Source organism: Ambystoma mexicanum, chromosome 10, assembly GCF_040938575.1.
Source record: "Ambystoma mexicanum isolate Mex_15411 chromosome 10, UKY_AmexF1_1, whole genome shotgun sequence".
Lineage (NCBI taxonomy): Eukaryota > Metazoa > Chordata > Amphibia > Caudata > Ambystomatidae > Ambystoma > Ambystoma mexicanum.
This window is the reverse complement of record NC_090932.1, coordinates 111906628-111933730: the sequence shown is the minus strand read 5'-3', so window position 1 is coordinate 111933730 and position 27103 is coordinate 111906628. Positions and strand designations below refer to the sequence as shown.

The following is a 27103-nucleotide window of genomic DNA, read 5'->3' as shown; positions in this document are numbered from 1 at the left end:
CATATGGCCAACCCCATCGACCATCTTCTGCCAGTAAGGCGCTGGGGTATAAAACCATCCTTGGAAGCAAGCCCCAAATGTCCAACGTTGGAGAAGCAAGGTCCTACACTCGTCTTTTCCAAACTCACAATTGATTCACAGGACGAAGAAGGGCTTGAGACCACTCCCTCTGAACTTATTTTCGACTTCGAAATCCCTGAGCCAGCAATCAAAATAATCGCGCAAGAGACTCCTGGAGTGGACTATTCAAAATCAATCTTTAATATATAAAGATACCCGGTACAGATACCTGGTAGTCTTGATGACTGTGAGAAATCAAAGGGTGTCTCACTAGCTAGTTCCCGGGGACTTGTCATCCAGTTGGCCAGGACGCAGCCATTGCTTTTGGAGTTCCTGGGGATGGATCAGTGGGGAAGAACCACCGGATGAGAGGGGTCTTTGGTGAGTGGGAGGGTGAGACCACCGATAATGAGACACGGTATTCCTCCCTTTCCTGTATCCATGACCCATCCTACCAGGTAGGATAGCTTGAGACTTCAACTCCCCACCCCCATTTCCTACACGAACACTTAAACACAGACAGTGTGCTCTGCGGAAAGACACTCACACCCGAGCATTACATTGTTTATTTATTTGCATACAGAACTTACTTTTACAAATTCATGTATCATAATACTGAACAACTACATTTTCAACATATCACATACATTTACACAATTGATGTACTGCATCGAATAAATATTTGAATTTTTATTTTTTTTTATTTGACCACAGTACAATTCAAACGGTGTCACCTTTACAATTGACTTTTAATACCAAATTCAAAAATTCCCTAAATTCATAATGTAGTTCATATTGCAAAAGCAATCAATCAACCAAATTTAAAATCCAATCCCAATGGGGGTGAAAAGGTACTCGCACCCTATGTCCGTATCGGGGGGTGGGGGGGCGTGCCCATGTCGTTCGCTTTCCAATAACACATACCTGTCCAATTGACATAGCACTATTAAATATAAAAAATACAATTCTGCATATTAAGATCAAACCTAATCATCTATTTGAATGTTATGGAATAACCAGGACGGGCATCCCTGCTAACTCATTCCTCCCTTATTTACACCAAGTCCTGTCAGCCGAGGGCAGCCGAGGGCAGTCGAGCATTAGAATCTTTGTAATCATACACCACACTTTAAACAGGGCAAAATGTACCTTTTCATTCCCAGTATTGAGACAGTATGCCCAGAAGGAATCAGTTTTTATATTTTCCTCACAGTGCACAAAAGGGCCAAACCTTGTCCTAATAACAGATTCCATCCCAGCGCACTCAGTAAACAAATGTTTAGCAGTCTCTAGTTGGGACTTGCTGTTACATACCCGGCAGAGACGTAAATGGCGTGGTAATCTATATCTAGCCCCTATGCTGAGTAGTATTGGTAGTAGATTTATTCTTAACTTCATTAGGAATTGTCTAAGAATGGGGCTCCGGCAGAGAATAACGTATGTCTGTGCCCTCAAATAGGTATGATTTACCAATTCCAACCCGGCATGAGACTTACTATTGAGATGTATGTAATTCTCAGTCCAGTCCCACTGCCATAGTTTATTTGTGTAAATCCTCTTTAAAGTTGCAAAATTAGTGCCCCGACTAAAATCCGGAATCCAGGCCACCGTCTCAAAACATTTTACCCCATCTCCAATGAAGTCTTTAGCTTTACTGTTTAACATGGTGCCCCCAATAGTGGCCATTAAAGACAATAATTCACATTTTGGTTTCGAGTTTATTTTCAGGTACAATATACCCTGCCTTAATAAGGCCAAACCTTTAATAGATTTTAAACCTATCTGGAGCCTAGCAGATTCAATTGAGGTAGATCGTGGTAGGCCTAATACACTTCCTTCGATACTATCCAGCCATCGCAGATCTTCCATGGCCAATGCATCAAGACCATATTAAACCATCATAAATGGTCATTGAATGTATATTTTAATCACTCCCTCAAGAGAATAACCTGCAGTCCGATGTGCAAACCGGCAAACCAAATTTGTTAAACGTTTAGCTTTAACAGTCTTGATTTCCGTAATGTAGCAATAACTTCTTGATGCACTCATTTCCATACCCAGATAGGGATATTTGACCACTATTTCCAATATACCCAAGTTAGTTGTCAAGGGTGGGCATTTCATTATTTTTGGCTCCACAATCAAAACCTTAGTTTTACCATGTTTATAACAAGGTCGTTAATCTCGGTATACTCGACCAGAAGCAGAAGCTCCTTAATTGGAAGCTCTGAATTAGAAGTGGTTCAGCAAAGTAGCTGTATTTTTCACCAAAGTGTTTTTTCTCTGTTCTAAATTCCTAATGGAATGGGGGGGTATCCTGTGTAGAGCCCGCCCTTGCATCCCGCGTTTAAGGAGGCTCCAATAATGGAGTGCTATTTTCCTTAACCACATCAGTTCAATCTGAACATTATCTGCAACCATCAGGGTCAGTTTAACACACCATTACTGCCTTGACAAAGACTGAGTGTCGAAACACGTGTTGGCTGCACCATTCTGTCAAGTATACAACAATAAACCAAGCTTTGTTGTGCCAAATCAATACGAATATTGTAATCACAATTACTACTAAGGCTAATGCGAACAACTAGAACTAACCTGCCAGTATCTAGTATTTGTCTGAGATTGTGAGTAGAACCTCGAGGTTCCAGTTGCACTGCACGCCTTGATACCCGTTAGGACTATAGGACTAGAGTGTACCAAGAGTCAGTTTTGCTCGCATTTTTATTTCCTGTGGCATTATGCACCCTTCTCACTGCTGATCACACCCTCCCATGCACATTTCTAAAGAGACAAAAATCCCCGCTAATAGCCCACCTCCTGCCTCCCATCAGTGCCTAATGGCTCACATTGAAATGCTCTGTTGACACACAGCATCCAGAGAGCCGTTTTGATGCCCACAGCTCCTCTGCACTGTGTCCTGGCAGCGGGACACCTTTCCTGTTCGGAAAGAATAAAGTGCCTGGGCAATGACCATGCTAAGCAGGAATTGCTCAGCACACATTGTCCTCCCAGCGGGACACCTTTGCCGTTGGGCACCCTCATTTAGGTGCGGAACGGAAGAGGTGTCCCACTAACAAAAGTCCCCGTCAGGCTCTCAAAAGAACTTAGCCCCCTCCACGCCCCGCCCCCGCTGGGTACGCCATTGTGTAGAGAACACACGCGATTTTGAAGTGTTCATTTGATTAAAATAAACTGTAAAGTGTTGCAGAACTGTTGATCCATAAGTGGGGTATTCACTTTCTGGGGAGGCCTACTAGGTGTTATGCAATTTTACCGAAGACCAATCTGCTTGTGTTTTTCTCTTTGGCTCCCAGGGTCCCACTGCTGTTCATATCCAGATGATCATGGAGCGCTTACTGCGGCGGGTGAACAGGACGGTGATTGGGATGAGCCGGCAGTCGCCGTACATAGTGAGATTTCTCATTGAACTATACAATGTTTGGTTTTATTTAATTTGCCGATGTGGATCTACGCTACGCTTTGCAGTCAGCAGTGGGTGAAATCCTTTTACTCACATTGTGTTCTAGATGGAAAATATGTCTTTGGATTGGGCAGGATCTTCTGGATGATATAACTTGTTTTATATATAACGACTGCATCAACATTTAAACATCAATTATTTGACATTGTATTTTGGTATGCAGTGATCCAGACAAGTCATAACACATTTGACAGGGGTTTGGGTTTGGTGTAGTCTCTATGTATGGGAAAGCAATATTGGAAGCCTCGGTTAATGGTTGCTCATGGGTAGTAGTTGGAACACCTTTGAGTGCTATTTACAACCCCCGTGGACTGATTTGCCATCCTTTCGACTAAAACCATTCCAGTATTTCATCTTGCATAAGTATGCATGTGTTAACTTGTAATTGTGCCCATTCAAGTATTAAGCCTTTTTGTCAATAGTCTGCAGCCTTGAGTTCTTTGTAAAGATTGTTCACTAAATGGACTTAGCAATGCTGTGATGTTATATAAGGGTCTAGTGTCACCTGATGGCTCATTCACTTTCCCTCTGATTTGGGTGCAATGACCTGATGGGGTAATTAGATCTGCTAGAGCCAAAAATGAATGCACGAGATTTGAGAAAAACAAAAATGTTTTATGACTGCCTAGAAGGGACACATATCAACAGACATTCAAATGCATTTTAAAACATGGCCATTTTTATAGTGTTTTACAGAAAGGAAAAGAAAACAAATGTTGCAAGTTGCGGTCACTTTCCAGGCTTCTGATTTGCCTGCATTGTTTGCACTATACGTGTGTCTAAACATCTTCTAGCTCTATTGGTTAAAACTAACCACGTGTCTAAAGCAGCGTAGCAAAAGTTTAACTCATTAGCATTTAGCTCCTCCCCATTTGCACGCATTTTCATTGGTTAGCTATCTTTTAAACATGTATCAGATAAACACAGCATTCGGTTGGTTCTTTCATGAGAAGTATGAGTGGAATGAATGATTTAACCAATCAGTTTGTGAGATGTGACAGTGTGCCATTACTATTGTAACTTGACATCCTTCCTAAGCGGTTTGGCACCATCTTACCGTTCCCATCATTTGTGAATCATTGGTCTCTGAAACACTTTGCAACTGGTCGTTGGAAATATGGCTGGTCTGCCTCCCGTTTCTCATGAGATCATCTATCCTGTCTTTGACCTCTCAAGCGGGGGTTAGCTGCTTGTGAAGTTCAGTCTATTCTAATGACAGATATGTGTATGAATTTACATACTTATGCGTGCATGCAACTATATATTTCCCTGGGAGCTCAACTTGACCAATCAGCATGCAGTGTTCTGTCCTTTTAGTACTGGGGTTTATTTTCTTAGTTTCTCTTCATATGACCGCCCTACCGCATCTTGAGCTTGGGGTCTGGTTTGCCTTTCCTTAGTTTTAGCAAATAACGATGCCGCATTTAACTGTGCCTTGGAATGTTTCAACTAAGTTATGCATGCTTCTTTGCAGAGGCTTTGGTTAATATTGTCTGCTGTTGGGGGTGAGGTTTTTCATCCTTATTTGGTGGCTAGCGTGATTTTAAGGCCTACATTTACTGTGTATTCAGCTCACTGTGAGAGGCGGCTGTCATTCATTATCACTGTTAATGCGCTTATATTCCCCTAATCACTGTTGAGTGCATTTGTATTCATTATGGCTCACGAAAGCAAAGCTACTCTTGTTTTTGGACCTTCATAAGGAAAACCCTGGGTTCGAGAGAGAAAAGTTAATGTGTTTCTCACTCAATAGGTTAAACATGTTAAATGCAAAGGAAAGGCTAATAGAAGGCAGAAATCGATGAAAGCCTTGTCATCAAACTAAACTAAAATACACCGTTTGATCAAATGCTACTTAGTGGAAGCCTGCTTACTCTTCACATTGAATGATCACAATGGGCCTCATTCAGACCATGCCGGTCCGGAAACAGGGGTGCTGGTAAGCTTACGGGCACCATTGTTTCTGGACTGGCCTATTATAGGTCTGCTTGCCGAAGCCACTGTGCCCGACAGGTCTGACCTTGCCGGGCACAGCGGCCACAGTAGGCAGACCCATCACGGAGGTACCGCACCGGCACCGTTAACAAAGGTGCCCTGTGCTTCCCTGTCCCCATTCACAGAGACTCCTATGGGACTCTCTGGGAATGGGGATTAACAAAATTGCTGGCGCCTGACTTGGACTAGCCCGGTGGCACCAGGAAGTCAGGCCCTGGTAATTTATGATTAAAACAGGAACATGCACAGGTGCTCCTTTACCTTTCAGGTGCAGGGGAGGTTTAGGAATTCATCAGTAGTTGCCAGTGGATGATTTGGATTCCATTCGGATGATTGCATTCATTCATGATCTAGTGCATGTTTACTCTGTAGAGGACCCTGCCGATATTTTAGAATTCGCTTTGGCCAGCCGAGTCAGGGACGAAGGGTCCTGGCAGCAGTGCTCACAAACACCTGTACGGCCACATAATGAGTTACGTGATCTCGAGGGTCTTTTTTTCTTCTCCAGCCCACATCTTATTTTACATTTTTAATGCAACAACCATTCACAAAATGACATTGCCCACAGATCTACATGTAGATGAGTGACCATTTCAAACAGTATTTGTTCATCTTGCTTTATGAAAGATTTTTTCTGCAGTACCATAGGAACGAAATAAATCCCATAGCCATACGTTATTGGTAATCATCTGACCATGATTTTAGAACTCCAAGGCCGCAAATTGCGATAGAATGTCATACAAAATTATCAAACGTATGAACAAAGCAAGATGAGAAAACATACATAATTATGCACTCAATGGAAAACTGTTCATTGACAGCCACCTCCTGCCAAAATGTAATTTTTACGTGCCATAATATGAATGTGATCAACACATTATTGATCACATTCAAGGCATGAAACTGATTCGAAGTTGCACCATTGGTGTAAGACTTTAATGTGCATTCGAAGATTAGCAAAACTCAACATAGATATTAATGGAAGTGACTTCTGTTTCACATAATGTCTTGTATGCCTCCTCCACCTTCAAACCCAGTCAACCCAACCACTACTGAGTTATCCTATCCAAATCCTGCCTAGTATACTTGATAAATATAACATATTAGTGTCTAATTGGTTTGACAAAGATTTAAAAGTGCATTTAATGACAGCATGAGCAAGTACTATCCGTATTGGTTTGGGTAAAGGGAGCACAATTGAGCATATTCAATAAAATCCTTTTTAGGTAGGTAATGTAGACAGCGTAGCGCTTTGAACATCATAGCTCACACAAACTGATGTCCATCATCTTTGGAGTAAATGCCAACATGTGCTCATCAGTGACTGATGGATTCTCTCAGCTTTATAATGTTAGTGGGGTTATGTGAAATGACATTTTATTTTGGTAGGTTGGAGGTATGCGCAATATCACTCTTGTGAAAAATAGTTTGTGCAGCTACGGTTTGTTATGTGCAGTGTTTCTTCAATACATACATTGGATGCTTGCAACACTGACTGTAAAATGATCCAACACCATGGCAAACTTGGACTGTACAATTGTTTACTTAGCGAAATGTACTTCAAATCCATAGATACCTGTTTGCCTTTCCTGTCCCCTTTGTGCAAAATCAGTTCACTAATTATGGAAATGGAGCACACAGACTTAATTGACTTTCACGCTTTCCCTCCAGGCTGGTCTACACCTTCTGGCCTTGCAGTCCCAACACGCTCAGTTGGATATTGCTGGGGCAGCTATGTCTATTCAGGCCCTTGGCACCCCTGCCTAGTCGCCTGGCACTACTAATTATTGATGAATACTGCCTACTTAGTGATCCTGTCCTCCTCCCTTTGTGTTTCAGGGTTGTTTTGTTGCCTGTATGACCGCCATCCTTCGGCAGATGGATGACTTCCATTACAACCACTACATCAACACTTTCAAAACAAGACAAGACATGATTGTAAGTCATTTCATGGGTGGGGGGCGGGGGGGATGTTGCCCTTAGGCTTATTGCAAATGCCGTGTGTGTCTGGAGGGGGAACCGCCAGTGGCCCAGTTCATAGCAAGTCCATTGTTTATTGGGGAGTGAGGTGTATATTTTGTTGGTTTGGTGCTTCGGTTTAGTAGCAGGAAATTAAAAAGCATCCATCAAACAAGTATGATTTAGATTATTCAAACTGTTTCGTTGCCTGAACAGACTGCCAGAAACGATGTCCGCAGGACAACACCGCCCATTTTCTGGAGGAAAGGTTTCTTTTACAGAAATGTTCATTGCTGGCAGTGAAAATAAAGTACTGCGACAAGGCTTTCCTTAATGAGGAAAAATAGAGAAAAAGCTGGACATTGAGGGAAGAGCTTTAATGCCAGATTGTTAAAAGAACACAGGTGTACTACAGTAAACACAATTCAGGACTGAGTGCATTCATTTTGTAACGCCCACTGGGATGTGGGTCAGTGCTAGGCATTGCTGAACAGAACTGAAACATCTTGTAATGCTACGCATGCATAGCCCCCATAACAGAACGCGCATCACAGGGGTGCAGTGAATCTCTAGAAGGCGAGTCCAGTGAACGGGATTTAATCTGGTGCTTTGTTGCCTGCTCTGCACTGTGAATAATCAGCAGAACAGTTACCATTCCCGAATGTCCCCTGGTTTCATTCTGGTTGGGTTTTTAAAGTGTTTGTGATGTCATTTGCAAGGCAGTCCCTTCCAAGTTGATTCTCTGGCTTGCCCTAGATTTGTGTCAGACTGCGCGTGCTACACCTGCTCGGAGGGCCACTCACCTAATGGGCGAATGGCGGATTTCTTAGCAGGCCATTGCGTTTGAAATGCCGGCATGACTCTTGTTTCAGTGTCGTATGCCTTTGGTGACTTGGCGCTCTACCCATATCTGATTGATATCATGAAAGCCGAGTCTAATATGCACAAAATGTTTCCATGCCAGCCTGTCCAAGGCACAGCCTTCTGGAAATCTCACAATGTTCTGGGTGGTCCACGGCCTTCCGCCTCCTCTTTTGTCACCATGTGTCTTAATCCTGGAAATCAATTTGTTTGGTGCAGCCAAGGGTCGCAGCTGCTTCTGCTGGCAATCCCTTTGCCACCACAGGTACTGCTTCTGTGTTTACGTGCCTACTGGCACCCACGTTTAGATGTCAAAACATGTTGTATTGCTTAGTGGAAAACGGTTTGCCCGAAATAAATCACTTTGGTATTGACTGGCATGGCTGTTGCGGCCCATTGGGGCCCAGCACCACACGTCCTTCTGCAGGAATGAGAGATTTATACTTTAGCATAAGAAACTTCAATGTTTTCTGAAATAGAACCCGATATGTGTCTTCAGAATTAATATTGTGTAGGAAGGAAGCTGTATTTCTATGTATTTCCGTGTATGTGAGAGGAGAGACGGGCATCAGTGTTTGTAGTTTTCCTCAGTGTGACCTTGTATGTCTTTTGCATGAGACATTTCTTTCCAAGCTTTGCAAAGTGCTTCTCTCTGTTTTTGTGCATTTCAGAAATTACCCTCTTTTTATGCTGTGTGTAGATTAGGATGGTGATAGCTCAGTGGATTATAACTACAGCTTGTATTTGTGTTCATCCTGCAGCCCATCAAAGGTTTGAATAACATGAAGGACTCCGCCTTTCATCCATCCTTCCGATGTTACTGAATTGAGAATCATTAAGTTGTTTAATGTTAAGATCTATCACAGTATTCTAAAAAGAACAAAGTAATGTTAGCAAGCGCTGTAGAGAAAACAGGAGAATACACCACACTCGCTTTATCCAACATGTGTTATTCTTTTATATATTGCATAAATCCAAATTATTATTATATGTTCAAGCCGATTTAGAATGCAGTTCGGTGCCTTGCAAATCTTCTTGATAAAAGCAAACAACTGTTGCTGCTAATCAAAGAAAATAATTTGTGTTTAGAAACGCAATTTTCCTTGGAACCTGCCCTGCTGCCAATGCAGAGCTTCTGCTAGGTATGTCACAAGACAGCCATGTGTGTATTATGCTTTTTGACATGCAGCATTATGAAAGTTGGGTGTGCATAATTTTATAATTCAAATTCAAGAAAGCTCGGGCAAACCCACCCTCACCACCTGGAATTCTGTAACTGTTGTTTACCCTGGGATAAGTAGCTGCCAACGTCCAAGAGGATATTGGGACACCAATACCCCACCTCCATTGTTTTTCTGGGCCGTCCCGAGTCGCCTCCAACACGTCTCCATGCTGTGACCATGTCATGCTTGTTGGTTGCCCCATCTTGCCCTCAGTATCACCGGAATCTGCTTAGTAGGGTTCCTACCTCTTCCTCGAGCCATCCACACTGTTGTCTTCACTCCTGGCTGGTTGATCCTGCTCTTGGGAAGGATGCTTTTTCCTCTTTACTGCAGTCTGCGTCACAGCTGATGTATGGTTTAAGTCCCTTGGAGGCCAGATCCTGTAACCTGAACCTGAAAAAGAAACCTCACCAGGTTGATTTGGGTCTTTTGAACTCACTTTTCTGGAACTGTCCCCATGCGTACCTAGATCTGAGTCCTGGGCCGGTGGGTTATTCCTTATACTAACCCTTAGGAGCCCCAGTGGTCAGTGGTAAAGACTTTTCAGATTAGTTTCACATTCTCTCATTGGTTTCTATTGAGCCAGATCCTGCTGTGCAGCATTTGTCCTGGGGCTGCTGGTTCCTGAATCTGCCTCTGGAGCTCTTCTTTAGGGTATCCACTGGTGTCCCCTGCTCTATCCTCACCTGTGGGGCAGTTCTGGGATGTTTCTAGATTTTCACTGTAACTACGGGTCTGCCTGCAGGCTTTGTCCCGTTTCCTATTGCGCACTTCTAAGATACTTCTCTTAACAGTGCCATTTTTCCTAGGTTCTCCCAAGGATTCATGGAGTATTTATCCAAGACTGGGCTTTTTAGCAACCACCATTGATTTATTAGGTATTTTTTAAATCGGGCTATTACACTCCTGCCTGAAAGTGTATATTTTTCACCATGCCAGTGAAGTGTGTTCTGTGGGGGGTGACTGTTGGGACTAGCTGTTCTACCCTAACAGACTTCATTCTTCCTGAAGGTAAACCGGACTGCTCTGCAACTGCTTTCATTTGATCGCCTGCCTTTTCTTTTTGGGTTAGCTGGTTGTACAGTCCTCCTTAGCGAGCTGTGCAGACACCTCTGTCACCAGGCCCAAACCTACCTCAACAATACTTAAAAATCCACAAGATTACTTAGATCCAAAGATAATCTCACACTGGTACCCCGCGATTAAAATCCACGAGAGCAGGGGGCAGCAGCTTCATTGTTCTAGTGCCTAAACGCTGGAACTCCCTCCCTCCCCTATATCAAAAATGATTCCTCTCTCTCAGGCTTTAAAAAACTATTCAAAACGTGGTTATTCACTCAATACTAAGATATGGAGCTGATTCTCACTTGCTAGATCTAACCCCCTAGCGAAACCTGTATATAATGATGTATAATATTCCGTTGTTATACATTTTTGTGTACTGTATAATATTCTGTTATTCATTTTTGTACGACTAATTAACCTTGTACGACTATTTGCAAAACTGTCTGTAACCTCGCCGTGATACCCAAGGGTCTGGGCATGTAACAAATTTAAAAAAATTAAACAAAAATAAATAAATCTCCTTAAGTGGTGATTAGTAGTTGGATGCATAGCACTAAAGACTTGGTGACCTCCCATAGGTTAAGCAAAAAAGGTAGCATATCTGTACACGTATGGTTTTTGTACAAAAGTATTTACTTACCTTGTGTAGATTTATGCTCTGAGTAAAACTGTTGTACTTACCTCTGTGTTTTACCTAGAATGTCAGTTCATTTGTAGCACATCTAAATGATGCCAAACTTTACTTACCTCTTAGTAGGTTTTAGAGTGTTTTAACAATTGTACATCAAGTGTCATATTCTGAAATGCAAACACTGGTTATTTTAAGAAAGTGTAAATGTTGTGTACTGGCTAACCAGTGCATGTTCTTTATTTTCGCAGGTTACTTTAGACAAACATTTTTCACAATTATCCATATTATAATATGTTTGTGTTGTGTAGCTTGACTTGTTCTTGCTAGAAAAGTTAACGACAATTGTATGGTTGCATGGAAAACAGGTTCTGATGTGTTATAGCATGTCTTTCATTTTATAGGCATTCATGATTTTCTTAAACCTGCTTGGTTTAACTAAATGCTGGCTTACTTACCTCGCTATACTAGGATGTGACAAACTGTACTTGGCTCCAAAAAGATTTATACTGCAATTTACAATGTACTCGTCCCAGCCAAGAGTATCCCATTTCATGCAAATGTTATTCCATCTACTGTGTCAATTTCTACCATGCTGTGTTCCTTGCATTGGGTATATGTGTGTTGCTGTTGATGGGAAAAACTGTTTCTTACTTGCGGCAAGTAGGCTCTTTCTTGGAGTAACTCACCTTTTTCCTTAGCTGTCGCTGTGTTTTGGGGTTCTCTGCACATGCAAAGTCTACCACTAACCTTCCATTTGAAGGTTATACCTCTTGCTCTAGAACATTGCTCTTAAGTGTAAGGTGTTTGCGAGGGATAATCTGGTTTTTGAAGTGGAGTAAAGATGATTACCTTTACAAAATGGGCCTAGAACAGGAGGAGGAATAAACTAAACCTTCATAAGGGGTCATATTTCCTCAAGTACAAAAACAGAGCATGTTGAGGCCATCCTTTGTATCAAGACAGGATACGTTTCTGCTCGGGTTACATGGGCAAGATGTGCCCATCTCTGCTGGTACTGCTTCTGTCAACGTCTCTCCTCCATATCCTGACTCTGCTAAGGCCTTACTGTCAACGCAGAGGGATTCTCCAAGTCTCAGAGCTAGAAAGCCTGACTTGGAAGCTCATAGACTGCAGCTGGAGGTGAGACCGAAGATATTACTAAGGAGAGCACCCTTCAGAGATGTCTGACTGAGACAGAAAGAGCTCAAGCCGAACTCCTCCAGGACAGGCTAAAGGCCCACCAGATCCAGATGAGGGAACTGGAGATGCAGTGACTCATTCCAGAGTTTCCGGTTCTGATTCTGGGTCTGATCCTTGTCCTAGGTTCCCTAGAACTTGTTCCAGGTGTATGTGGCAGGGAAAGGCCTCTGTGCGGAAGGCGGTCTGCTATTGCTTGCTCCCAGAATGGGTATTAATTCCACTGTGTTACAAAACCACCAATACATGTCCTTTCTAAACAGTGGCTGTACTGATTGTGATTTCTGTATATTACCAATTAGGATTTCCTGATGGAGACCTTCATCATGTTCAAGGACCTCATTGAGAAGAACGTTTATGCCAGCGACTGGATGGTGATGAACATGACGCAAAACAGGTGGGGGATGCTGTCAAAATCTATGATTTTATTATCTCAATTAATAGTTCATTAACATTTAAACAGTTATGCTGGAGTCTTCCTGGTTAAACTCTGGTATTCTTTTATTATGTTGGTATTCAGGATATTTCCAGTGTGTTCCTGAAGTGCACAGATTAGTTTGAAGGCATTGGGGCTCAGCTGTTCCACCCACACAATTGCCATACAAATATCAAAGAATTTGGTTAAGCTTTTGCATAGTGAATTGTCCCGAAATGCACCTAAATGCTGTATGGCGGTGCAAGCCGGTCAGAATTTGACCATTTCTTTTTGTAGTGGCATCCTGAATCTTTGATCTGTGCTGTAGTATGTCAGGTTTTCTCTCTTTAAGTGGTTTGTTGCGTTCTTTGTTTTACTGTGCAGACTACCAAAGTCCTTTATTTTTGACGGCTTTGTTGGTTGAGGAAAAACTATATTAATGAACTTCGGACTATCTATAGGCCTCCCAAGTGATTGGGCCAGGCAGAAGTTGAAGATCGGGCTCATTGCTCCTGCCTCTCTTTTTAGTTCAGTCTTCCAAAGTGCTAGGGGCAGAGTAGTTGGATAGGAATTCAATGACTTTTTCTTTGACGAGCACCATTAGTTTTAGTTTCTAGGTAGGTAACTTACCTTGTAGAAATAGGGCAAGTTAGGAGTTCTTTCACTTTAATAAAGATCCGTAAAAACATGTCAGTCGGTGGTCCAAGTCCTACTTCTGGTTCGCCACAGGTCCCTTAACGGTTTGCGTTTTGCCCTTTCTCCTTTTTGGATCACTGACCTTGTTTTGGTGGTCAGAGGGACTTCTACTTAAGTGTCCCTCCATTGGAACGTTTTTTCACACTGTGTGAATATATTGTACTGCGTCGCCCCTAACGCTGCCAGACCAAGGGGTGCATCTCAAGTACCCCATTTGTTCCCTAGGTTAATGATCAACCTACATTAGTTTTATTTAGGGGATAGGCTTGTGTCTGTTGTATTTTAGTTTTGGCTTCACCACAGATACAAAAGGATTTACTGCATTGGTAGCCCAGTGTACCTTTTTGTTAACCCAATGTACCTATATGTTCTAGTTAATGTTTTAAATCGGCACTACCTGGCCTGTATTATATAACAGGAATCTGTCCTTATTTTACAAGATTGCTGAACTTGGCTTCAGACTTATGCGGTAATGGAGGATGGTATCTACTAATTAATGCATTTGGTTATAAAATTGAACTGCAATATTCTGACAATATTGTTAATATGGATGTTTGGCCCAAGTTAACAATATATCATTAATTTTAAATGATAATTCGGGGGCACTCAGGTAAAATCAACTGACTTTTAGGGTCATTGTGACAAGGCCAAGTCCTACACCATTTTAGTCAAGGTTGGGGAACCATGTTTATGGGTGGTGGGCAGAATGAGGAGGAATCCACAATCAACCCTGCCATATGCGCAGACCCAACAAATGGGAGCCAAATTCCTTTTCCCCCTTATTGTGCCACCAGCATGTATGTTTGCAGACCCTTATCTCCAGCCTTGCCTCTTAGTGGATATACTGGCGACTTGCAGAGACATCACACCGAACAGCCACGGAACCGTTGAGACCCGATCGCAGCCCTACTATAGAGAGAGAGAGAAAGAGAGACACCAGATGCAGCTGTTCACCACTAAATCGCAGAGAACCGCCTTGCGGGTGGGACTGACTGAGTTTGCTGGGAATCTCGCGAGGCAAAAGGGACTATTAACTTACAAAAACTATCCATAAAACGAGACCCAGAAACACAAACTGAGACATTGAACTTTTTACACAGCTATGTCCGTTACGTATAAAGCCCTCGTGGAGAATATGAGTGGAGATTATCCCCCTTTTCTAGGCATCTCCCTCCACGTACATACTCTACAGGTGCATTAGAAAGGGCCAGATTGGTTAAGGAAAGCTGGCCTATCATCAGAAAGAGAGGGTGCTTAAACAGGGGTCAGGAAGCAGGAAGTGATGTTTTTTTTGGGTGGAAATGGAAAATTACCAATAGACCAGCAGCGGCTTGTGGAGAAGATTTGTGGAGCAGGTGAGGGTAAAAGGAGGGTGTCTGAGTAGTTGTGTGAGAGGAATGTAGAAGTGAACAAGAGAGTAGTAGAGGGAGGAGGTAATTCTTCAAATTGTGGTTTACCTACCATTGTGGGTCATATGGCGGTGGGGAAAGGGACAAAGCAGGTATGTCTTACTCGCCCCTGGACTCTGATTCACTCAGGGAGCACTGTAGAAAGTTCCTGAAATTGCTGGGCCTTCTGGATTCATGCCTTTGTTCTGTCTGAGGAAGTCCCAGGGCCTCACATGCAGAGGTCACTTCAGGCATCAGGTTTTTGGGTCTGGCTAGTTCGTGGTTCCAGGCTATGTTGGACCGATTCGGGACAGCTGGACACACGGACTACTAGACCAGCACTATGTTGACTACCTCGGAGGACTTCCAGAATGCGATGTAGGCGGCGAACAGCGATGGCCACTTGTAGAAAATGGCAGAAGGTGATCCTCATGACTAAAATGAAGAAACTGGTCCTGCAACGCCCCTCTTCCTGGTGGAGAGCTGCACATTCCATAAGCGGAGGATCTTCGGAGTTTCAATGTTTAACTCACAACAGTGACCGGTTCAGAGAAGTAGGCCAGGATGACATCTGCCTAGCCCACAAGAGGATTCCAGAAGTCTTTCAAGTACTTCCAACAACTTGATCTTCATACAGGGGTTTGGATGGATTGTTCCCACCGGTCCATGGTTAAAAGCACCAACGTAGGTCTTCAGCAGATCTGCAGGGACAGACAGGCCTTTGCCGGGCAAGTGAAGAAAGTCCTGCTGGCATGCTTCCAATGGCGAGGTCAGGGTCTTCAAGGGACTTCTATCCTTTGTAAGGTTTTGGCTCCGGTGATGATCTGAAAATTGGTCCAGGGCTCCCCTTTGTCTATAATCCAAGCTAGAGTTGCTCCCAGCCCACCAATGAAAAGGATTTGACCCGTTCAAATTTAGCAGGATTTGTCTAATCCTGGACAACCTCTGGCCAATGTATCTGCCCAACAACGGACACACTCTGGCATGAATGTGGACTGGGTACAGACAGCACCAGCCCCACATCTGGCCACACATAGATGGGCACTTTGCCCATGAAAGCTGGCGCTTTCCCCCGGGAAAGGGCTTGGTATATATGGAAAGTTCTGCCACTCCAGTGGAAGGTCAAACCACAAAATATCCAAAGGACAGGCGAAAATCTCGTGGAATGGCCATTTTAGAGTATATGGTACCCTAACTGGCATTAAGCAGTAAAATGCAAAAGACGCACACACCATAGTAGTATTCCCTGCCACCAGCCCTTTCTGTACATTTGATGTAAATAACCACAACGTTACAAAAAAACAAAGATATTGAGAAACAAATACTCTCTACTGCACTTCACAGAGTGATGTGGGTAGATGAAAATCATCAGCGGATGTTACTATGGATAAGAGAGTTCTCCTGCATTGATAGCCATAAGGACTGATCCGTGCCCCCTTAACACAGATCAGCCTACCACAGTAAGTGGAGCAAAAAGGCTTAACACCAAAACGCCAGGAAAGGTTCAACACCATAGCCAAAGGTGGGCGTCCCATTGATGTTTATGGAGGGAAAGCACTGGTGCTTGTGTTCATATTGTATTTCAGGGGGTAGGTCTGCAATGGTGTAGGCTAATTGTATGTGGCTTCTTTACTGCAGAGGAATGGGAACTTTCTCTTTTGGCTACTTTGATTTGAAGTTGGGTATTCAATTTGTTATTTCTACTAATGACAATAATTTATTGTACTAATGAGATGAGCATATGGAGTCACAAATTTAGTTCCTGCTTTTTCCTGTCAAGTTCTTGTTATATTTATTTTATTTACACTGTTCATCATGCACAATTCTGGAAATCCCCATGCTAAAGTCTCGAGTACAGATAATGTTGGAGTATCAAAATCTGCGGGATCTGCTTATTGTTTTTATTAAAAGCATTCCATCTCCTCCCCTCTCAAACCCCTCTGGTCAACATCTTTGCCCTCCTAGGGAGACAGGGTTGCTTCACTCTTTGCGGACCACTCGTTTAGTGAAAGCAGTAAGCCTTTTCCAATGTAGTCAAAAAGAGTGCACACCAAGCAAGAAGTGGTGCTGTTTGTCAGTTCCAGACGCAGCTGGGAGAACAAAATTCAATCAGCACAGTGGAGTAGACCTGAAAGAAGGGAGCAGTTGGTGCCGCCTACCATGGCCAAACTTGTTATAGAGTTAAACATTACTAGCATAAGACAACATTTGTTACTCCACAAAGCGTATTGCCGGGACTAAGTCAGTCCTCTATAGTTAGGCATTCATTAGTAAAAAGCATGATTGGTGCAAGCCCTCTTGACCCCCTCCACCAAAGACCACCCTCGGTGATGTCACATAATTTGCCGCACCACCCCACAATGACTACGTTTTCATGACATAGTTGTGCTGACCACCGGAACTTCCATTGGCCAGTTCTCATGAGAAGCACAGTGCAACCTGGGTTTGTCAATGAAGAGCCGTTCACACAGCATTTACCCAGTGAGGTGCCCTGCTGACATCAGCAAGGACACAAGACACTGTTGCAGCCCCAGGACATTGAAACTCATCACCTGATTGGTCCCCTCTCGGCTCAACCCCTTGCCCCCAACCTGCTTCCCAGGCCCATCTGCCAAGGGGCAATTTGAAACCACTAACCCTACTTTGATGCTCCTTCAATTTACCAGTGTTTATTAATTGGAGATTTTCTATACACAGGGAGTGCCCAGGAGCCTGGCTCCCTGACCTCAAGTATAGACTGGACACATCTCCCAGCGACTACAGTCTCCTGGGGACAGTCAGTTTGCAACATTTCTCCAACACGCTGCGAAGGCTGAGTGCTCGAGAAATTCATGTTTGCCCCGATATACAGGGTCCGTCGGTGTACAATCTCAAGTGGCTTACTTACATGCAGCCTATATATCATTATGGCTGTTGTGTGGCTCACATTATACTGTGCCTTCCTAGTTAACCGTTTCCCCCATCCCAGTGTCTCTATCCGCCCGGTCCCCCCGCCCCTACTTTTATCCCACAAACTCCTCAAGCTCCATCTGCACACGTGGTACATGGGGCGGCCATCAATGGTGCCCTCTAGGGATGCCCCCTCATCCCCGTAACTGATATGTGCGCCCCCCCCTTGGCAGCGCTGTATTTGCACCTTTACCGCAGGAGAATGGATCGTGCGGTTTGGACCTTTCAAGTAGTGAGCTGAGGGGGAGAGTATTGGGCGACTTTGTTCTTACTGTGATTTGTTAGGTTGATTTATGCCTCCCGGACTTTTGTCTTTTTTTTTATTTGTTTTCAGTTTGTTAAAGGGTTGTGTGCAGTGCAAGACCAGACACATTATTTTAAGTATGCTCTTTTTTATGGAGCGCATGTGTGATATGAAGTCTTAGTAACATTTGTAATGCTTTTCATCCACGTTCAGGGGCTAGGGAGCAACTGTGAGGGGGTTTGGATTTTCCAGTGTATTTTCTAGTAAGGTGATCACATGCTTTGGTATGGTTTGTCTTCCGCTGTTGTTGTGTGGTGTCTGACTTTCAGACGACACACTTAATTTCAGGTTTTCAGTTTTATCCAACACACGAATGGACATGCCTTCTGTTAAGGAGGTTTTTCAAGCCCTCTGCTGAGGGATATGCCAAACTCTTTCAATAGTAACTTAGAGGAACAGTCATACTTACCTCGTAGGAGGGGGTGTACCAGTATCAAAGTACAATTAGTCCCATACATATACACAATAAAATATACCACAGGTAATTTTAAAATATGTGTATACTCACAATTTACTTAGTATTATATTAGAAAAAATGACCCTGTCAAATACGGGTATCCGTAGAAATAAATGAAAAAAAACCCTGAATGGACAAAAATGTCGAATTCGGCGCAGGCAAAAAAAACGCATTCCCATAATGTCGATCAACGGAAGTGAGGTTGCAGAGGTGTCCCCGCTCCCTTTGATCGACATTATGGGACTTTCGGGGGTGTACCCCACTTCCGTAAAAAGGAAAGCGGGGGACCAAAGTTTAAAAAATTAAATTAAAAAAGGTCCCAGCGGCACCAGTTCCCATGCAAGTAAGTGAAGGGAACCAGCGTTGCTGAGGAATGGAGGAGTCGGCGACACACCGCAAAGTGCGCCACCAAACGGTACGGAGCAGGGCGTTTCGACATGGCCAGTTCAGCGCGGGCCGATTTGGCACTCCCAGTAAGCCTGGAAGTGTTTTTGTGCTGGGGAGTGGCATGCGAGTGACATGGATGGATGACAAGTGTAACAGGACAGGCAATACAGAAATGACAGTTGCACGAATGAGGAGACTGACGACCAGGATGTGAGGTGGAAAAAACTTTGGCCACAAGCTTTATTTTAGTACCAGCCATGGTGCGAAAGAAAAACCAGCCATAACATCACATAAGGAATAACAATACAATATTTTGGGGACAGAGGGAACAGGTGAGCAGGGGGCCCCAATCCCAATTAGGGGCCGCTCGAGGCTGCTCCCCGCTGCTAATTGTTTGTCTTTGAAGCAGGTTCATCCTACTTTCTCTTGTCCTTTCCATGTGAGGTGGGGAGGTGTGCGCTTGTGTGCCATTTATTGATGTCCAACCTGACCGGGTTTAGCAGTGGCGCCCTCTCTTGCTCACAGGGTGATTTTCGCTGAAGTTATGGCTCTTGATCCGTATTTCTTGATAGAACAAAAACCCCGCGTTGTGAAGCCTTTCACTTGATCCTCCGCGGGATGTGTTCTTAGAGCCATTTTGATTTTTTTTTGGTCATGTGTTTTGTACTTTTCCATGGATGGAGGCGTTTTAGCCTCTTGGTCCGCTCTTTCGAGATGAATTTGGCACTTATTACACACATGATCCACTTGAGTTTTTGAAGCCCCCATGCTACGTTTGCGGGCTAGTTGTTTCATCGGGGGTGGGTTCTAGGAGCCTTACTAGGGTCTTCCCTGCTCCTGATCCACTTGTGCTACGAGACCCCTTCCGCGCATTAGGCTGCTTGTTTTTACAGCCGGGGTGGGTTCAAAGAGCCTTACTGGGTTTTACCCCGCTCCCGATCCACTTGCCTTGTGAAACCCCCTCAGCGCTTAAAGCTGCTTGTTTTTACAGCCGGGGTGGGTTCAAAGAGCCTTACTAGGTTTTTCCCTGCTCCCGATCCACTTGCGTTGTGAGACCCCCTCGGCGCTTAGGGCTGCCTGTTTTTACAGCTGGAAAGGGTTCAAAAAGAGAGCCTTACCAGAATTTTCCCCTGCTCTTGATCCACTTGTGTGAAACCCCTTCAGTGCTTGTGTTGTACTATTCCGCCGCTGGGGTGGGTTCTACGGGCATAGCTGGGTACTTCCCCTGCCCACGATCCACTTCCGTACCCCAGTGCGCTTATCTTGCCTAAAAAGATGCGAGGGGGTGGGTTCCGGAGCCTTACTAGGAACTTACCCTGCTCCTGATCCACTTGTGGTGAGACCCCCCTTCTGCATGCATGGAGGTGGATACTTGAGGCTTACTAATACATTTTTCTGCTCAAGTTCCTCTCTCCTTTTCAGTTTTGTAAAACCCCTAGAGCTCCCACCTGTATTGATGTTCTCTGGTGGATTCTGAGCGCCTGGGTCTTCTATAACTGTATTTTCCTAGCATATTAACTAATAGATAAAAGACCCCCTGGTATTTTAGAAGGAGGCCCTTCTTGGAGTTGAATTTTTATGTTTATTTTATAAAGTGAGGCGTTTTAGCCTCCCCTAATGATATGATTGTGTTCCATCCTCTATCTGGCCCTCGATACAGCCTTTCCCTACAGTTATTTGCCGGGTGGGAGGGATGGTTTTTTAGACCTGCAGCCGTCCTGCTGCTGTTCGTGGCTGACGGGGAGGAAGCATGAGAAGGGCCACCTTGCCCCCGCCAGATAAAGGCAAAATTCGGCCTGAGGGCAAGGCGGCCCTTTCCTTGAACTTCAAAAGGCCCCGCTCAGCATCCGCAGGATGGGAAGGGGGGCCTTTGAAGTATGGAGGGCAAGGTGACAAGGGGCAGTGACTACCGGTTGTCACCTGCCCCTCTCACCTCGCCCTCCTGTCTTGGAGACGCGCTGTCTGGGTTCCCATTGTTACGGGACCCAGCAGCCCGACCCCACCATGTGCATGCTAAGTGGGGCAGCCCCAAACAGGCGCTGCCCCACCGGACTTCACACAAATCCCCCACCTCACGGCTTACGTCCCCGGGCCTCCCATCCGGGTGGGCCCGGGTGTATAAGCCTGGAAGTGTTTTTGTGCTGGGGAGTGGCATGCGAGTGACATGGATGGATGACAAGTGTGACAGGACAGGCAATACAGAAATGACAGTTGCACGAATGAGGAGACTGACGACCAGGATGTGAGGTGGAAAAAACTTTGGCCACAAGCTTTATTTTAGTACCAGCCATGGTGCGAAAGAAAAACCAGCCATAACATCACATAAGGAATAACAATACAATATTTTGGGGACAGAGGGAACAGGTGAGCAGGGGGCCCTAATCCCAATTAGGGGCCGCTCGAGGCTGCTCCCCGCCACCACCCTGAGGGGATGCTGACCGGCGTCTCCCAGGTCCCCCCAAAATAAGAGATTATAGATTAAGTACAGCCTCTAGCTGCAAGGGTCCAGAAAATATTCCTGGTGAAGATGTCCATACCTTCAATGGACAGGTGAACCCCGTCACTGCAGAACATGGCCTGGTTGTGTACCGAGATCCCATGCTTAATAAATTTGAGGCCTGAGAAAAGGCAGAAATTGGCCACAGCTTTGTTCAGTTTGCGCCTAGAAATCTCCATGGCTTTGTTGCACTCCGCCCCATGCCAATGTTGGCGAGGGATGATTTCTGACATCATCACTTCTGTTCGAAGTCTTAGCATGTGTGCCAGGGATCTGAGGGAGGTGCAGATTTCGGCCAGGAGAAGCTTCCTGCCCAGCTGAGGCAAGTCATTGCCCCCGAGGTGGATGATGAGAAAATCGGGAGGAGGTGAGCAGGCCCCCAGTAGGCCAGCCAATTTGTCGTGTAGGTCTCCCCAGCGCATGCCCGGCTTGCCCCACCAGTAGGTGATGGTGTCCTGGAAATGCATGCCGTCCTGGGTTTCCTCCAGCCATCTGCTGGCCCTGGTAATGAAAGAGTGACCCACGATCCAAGCCGTCTGGGACGGGGGGTAGCCTGTGTTATAGAAGAAAATGGGGAGGGGGGGGGGGTAGATGGAGGATACTATTAGATCAAGTCTTTCCTGATGTATCTTTTGTAAGCCCCCGATCTCCAATCCCTTTTATGGCTTTCTCTTGCAGCCCCCCCATCCAGGCTGAAGTGGCTGCTCCTATCCTGAAGGAGTGGGATCCAAACTCAGTAGGATTCCATCCTATAGCTATTATAGTCTTCTTGAGGACAGACCTCACCTGGAATCTACTGAGGGCAGACCCATTTTTGTGTGAATAATTGCCCCCCCCCCCCCCGACTGGGGCGCTTGTTCATGAATGCCTTGGTGGTGCAAATGGGGCAATATTCTGTTTCCTCAATGCAGTCAGGTTGATGATCCTCCCTTTTCTCCAGCATGGGGTTTGGCATGGATTCACATGCTCATGAATATTCCCCGTCGTCAGGCTGGGAATCCTCGGTAAAGAAAAAACCAGTATCAGTTTCGTTTCTGATCTGTCTTTCGTAGTAATAACCAATCACTGGTCTCTGCGTCATACTGACCACAGCCAATGACTGCCCTCTACCTAAGCACCGCCTCTGGCAGCCATCTTCAGATTTTTACCGCACGTTCATGTGTTGGGATCCTCGTGCTATTGCTCTCGAGCGTTAGTGCTATTATTTCACGTTTTTTCTAAAAAACTTCGTTTTTTCGGTCAAAAGAGCCTCAAGCTCCACCGACTCTCCATCCGATCAACGGGGACCCGTGTCGGATTCGTCTGCGCCCCTCAAGGGTGAAGATTTCGTCGAGCTACGCTTTTGGAGGACTCCAGAAGTTTCTCAGGCCCGGACATGGCCCAGGAGAAGGGAAGCTCGACGCCCGGAAAGCTGTTCAGGATCTGCTCTGGATGCCAGCTGCAGAACGTCTTTAAGGAGGACGAACACTCCTTTTGTCTCTACTGCTTACATGAGGACAAGACGCACGTGGAGAAGGACTGTGCGTTTTGCGGCAATATGTCGGAGCGGACCATGAAGGACCGCCATCAACGTCTCGCCAACTGGCTGGAAGGTAAGAGCCCGTCAGGCGAGAAGAAGAGGAAGAAATCCGAGCGGTCTTCTAAGACCTTTGAGGACGCCCCGGCGACGGGGGTCCAACACAAGGCCAAGCACCGCGAGTCCGCTGGCACCGGGAGCGTCGAACGGTCGGGCTCTACGGGCGCCAGGCAGGGCGCACCCTCCCCGGCACCTTCAGCCACGAGCCAACGCTCTGGGTCGGGTAAGAGGAAGGGCGAGCACCCGGCGAAGCTCCTGGAGAGGCCCCGGTCGAGCTCGAAGGCCCCATCGGAGGGGGAGCGAGGCAGTGTCCCCCCCTCAAGGATAAGGCGGTGAGCGCACCTAATGTGGTGAAGGCCTTAATCCATCCGGCCAAGCCCTCTAACGATACTGTCGCGGCGGCCCTGGCTCAGCCTGTGGAGGCTACACCAGTGGTGGCGACCTCGGGGCTCAGAGTCTCCCTGCCACCTCGGAGGGAGTCCTCTTTTGTGCCCATCGATAGGACCCCCGTGAAATCCCCGGCGGGGAAGAAAAAGGGGGGGCAGGGCGTTGTCGTAGATTCGGCCTCAACCTCGGAGGAAGAGCTGATTGAGGTCTTAAGCCACGGCCTTGGCGTGGAAGAAGACTGGCCCGTCGGGATGGATCCCGACGCAGGTGACGACATCGTCGAGGGTGCCGACGGGGCCCCTGATCGCCCGTCGGATTCCCCTCTGCCAGCGCCGCAAGACAACTCGGCGGCCGTTTTGTTGGCTATACAGTCCTTATGTTCAGAGATAAGGACGAGACTACCGTTGCCGACGGAGGAACCTCTCCCGTCGGGGGATCCGGAACCGGGACCTTCTGGTGCTCCCCCGCCTAAGAGAAGAAGGATTCACCCTCCACCTCCTTTTCAGCCGTCGCGCCCCGTCCAGCCCTCCTCCCCGTCCACCCGAGGGGATGATACGGGGACTGACACGGCAGCGACGGGTACGGACGACGAGGTATACGACGAGGATATACCGTCGTCACCTCCCACCAGGGCTTCTCCGCCCGACGAGATTGGATCGTTCCACTCCATGATCGCCAGGGCATCCGAGCTTTTCCAACTCTGCCCTGAGGAGAAGAAAAAGGAAGGATTCCTTTATCAACGGCGCGAGGCCAAGAGGAAGACGGTCCTCGCGGTGCCTCTACTGGACGACATTTGGGATGAGGGCCTCGCCCTCCTCAAGAACCCTTCCACGACGCCAGCTAGAAGAGACCGGTACGAGAAGAAGTATCGGGTCCCGGACGCGGCCCCCCTGTGCCTCCGGGCGCAGCCTACCCCGGACTCCGTCGTCTCCGCGGCGGCCAGGAAGAAAGCGGGGGGGGGGGGTGCGGCCTCCACATCGACTTCCCCACCGGACGGCGAGGGAAAGAAATTGGACGCTATGGGACGCAGGGTCATCTCGTCTGCAGCGATGACGATTAAAGCGGCCAACGCCTTGGCTATCGTGGCCCGCTACGACAGGGAGCTATGGTACAAACTGGCTCCCCTGCTGGACTTCCTACCGGACGACAAGAGGGCGGATGCCCTGGAGATCCTACAGGAAGGCAAGGTGGCGTCGGACCACGCCATCACTATTGCGACGGACATCGCCGACACTGGGTTTCGCCAGTTGGGCAACGGCGTGTGCCTTAGGCGGCGTGGATGGCTCAAGGCTACGGACTTCCGTCAAGATGTACAGACCAGAGTCCTGGACATGCCGTTCGATGGGAACAACCTGTTTGGGAAAACAGTGGACGATTCCCTTCAGGCCATTAAAGCAGACACTGAGACGGCCCGGGCCCTTGGGGTTCTGCAGCAACGACGGACGCCCTTTCGGAGCAGCGGAGGCAAGGGCGCCTCCAAAGGTTCCGGCGGTGGTTTCTCCACCTACCGTCAAGCGGCCCGCTCGTCATCTCAGGAGGCCTACAGAGGACGAGGCAAGTCTGGCGGACCCCGCCGTCGTCGCCAAGGAGGTCAAGGCGGCAAAGCCTCCACGAAACAGGATTGAACCGGCCGTGGGGTCGGGCCCCCACCGAAGCGCCCCGGTGGGAGGCCGGCTGGCGAGCTTCGTCAGCGTGTGGGAGTCCATCTCCACCGACCGTTGGGTGCTGGACGCCTTAGCTCGGGGCCACGCGCTCGAGTTTCAACGAAGGTGCCCGCGCGTCCCCCCCGTGGCCAGGAAAGAGCTTCACGTCCCTCAGCTTCTCCTGGAGGTAAAGGCGATGCTCAGGAAGGGCGCCATCGAACTCGTCCCAAAGAGGCTTCGGGGCTCCGGAGTTTACTCGAGATACTTCCTCGTGAAGAAGACGGGAGGATGGCGCCCCATCCTAGACCTGCGACGTCTGAACAAGTTCATCAAGGCGCAGAAGTTCCGGATGGTCACCCTCCAGCACGTCCTGGGGCAGCTGGAGGAAGGAGACTTCCTGTCGTCGTTGGATTTGGAGGATGCCTACTTCCATATTCCCATCCTAAAGGGGCACCGAAAATTCCTCAGGTTTGTGGTCCAAGGGCGTCACTACCAGTTCAAAGCCCTCCCCTTCGGACTACGGTCGGCACCCAGGGTATTCACCAAGTGCCTTGCACCGGTGGCGGCACAGCTGCGCCGCGAGGGGATCCACGTCTACCCCTACCTGGACGACTGGCTCATCCGAGCCAAGACGAGGGAGCTCGCTGTGGAGCACACGGCAAGGACCGTCCAACTTCTCACGGACCTGGGATTCTCCGTGAACTACGCCAAGTCCCACCTGGTACCCGCGCAAAACGCACTGTTTCTGGGAGCGAAGCTCGACACAGTGTCCCTTCTGGCCTCCCCGTCGGAGGAAAGGACCAGGTCCATCCTGGGCAAGGTACAGCGGATGTTGGTTTCCGACGCGGCCAAGGTGAGGTCCATCAAGTCCCTTCTCGGAATGATGTCTTCTTGCATCTACCTCATTCCCATGTGCAGGCTCCGGATGCGCCCGTTGCAGGAGTTCCTGGACGCACGCTGGATCCAAACGACGGGCGGCTTCGAGGAGAGGATCACACTCGACGAGAGTTTCCGCCGAGCGGTCCGGTGGTGGGGCAACCGCGCGCCTCTGACGGCGGGCATGGACTTCCAGACCACCAGGAGACAGTGACCATGGATGCCTCCCTGGAAGGGTGGGGAGCGCACACCGAAAACCTGCACGCGAGAGGCCTTTGGCTCCCGACGGAGAAGTCCCTCCATATCAACGTCCTGGAGCTCCGTGCAGTGTTCTGGGCCCTCAGGTCCTTCCTTCCGTCCCTCAAGGGCAAGGTGGTGAGGATCTTCACCGACAACACCACCACCATGTTTTACATCAGGAAACAGGGCGGAACCAGGTCCCCAGCGCTGTCCAAGGAGGCGCAGGACCTGTGGCATTGGGCCGTCGCCCAAAGGATGTTTCTGGTGCCGTTTCATCTGGCAGGGATAAAAAACACCATCGCCGACTCACTCAGCAGGGAGCTGCGCTCGTGCCACGAGTGGGAACTACGGCAGGATCTAGTGGATCGCCTCTTCCGACGGTGGGGCACACCCCAGATCGACCTGTTCGCGACGGCGACGAACTCCAAGTGCCGGAGGTTCGCCAGCAGGTTTCCCCAGGCGAGGAGCATGGGCGATGCTTTCTCGTTCCCCTGGGAGGGCCTGTTCCTCTACGCGTTCCCTCCTTTGCCACTGCTAATCCGGCTCGTCAACCAGCTCAAGAGGTCACGGTGCAGGATGATCCTCGTCGCACCTGCGTGGCCGAGGCAGATATGGTTCCCGGACCTTCTGGACTTGTCAGCGTCCCCGCCAATCAAGCTGCCGGTGGACGCGGATCTACTCTCCAGGGAAGGAGGCGCCATCCTCCACCACGACCCGAAATCGCTGAACTTGCAGGCCTGGCTCCTGCAGCGCTAGAGTTTGGAGGATACGACATACCGGCCGACTGCAGAGAGGTTCTTGCAAAGGCCAGGGCGT

The 27103-nt window shown here is 47.4% G+C and overlaps 1 protein-coding gene across 1 annotated transcript in view; it reads left to right on the top strand.

Moving 5' to 3' along the window:
• The window catches only part of DOCK5 (dedicator of cytokinesis 5), a 1209967-nt gene that overhangs the window by 680260 nt on the left and 502604 nt on the right, over positions 1-27103 (top strand). The window contains exons 27-29 of the mRNA XM_069617597.1: positions 3375-3470; positions 7376-7474; positions 12775-12869. Coding sequence (XP_069473698.1) covers positions 3375-3470; positions 7376-7474; positions 12775-12869 — 290 coding nt within the window. The remainder of the gene's footprint in view (positions 1-3374; positions 3471-7375; positions 7475-12774; positions 12870-27103) is intronic.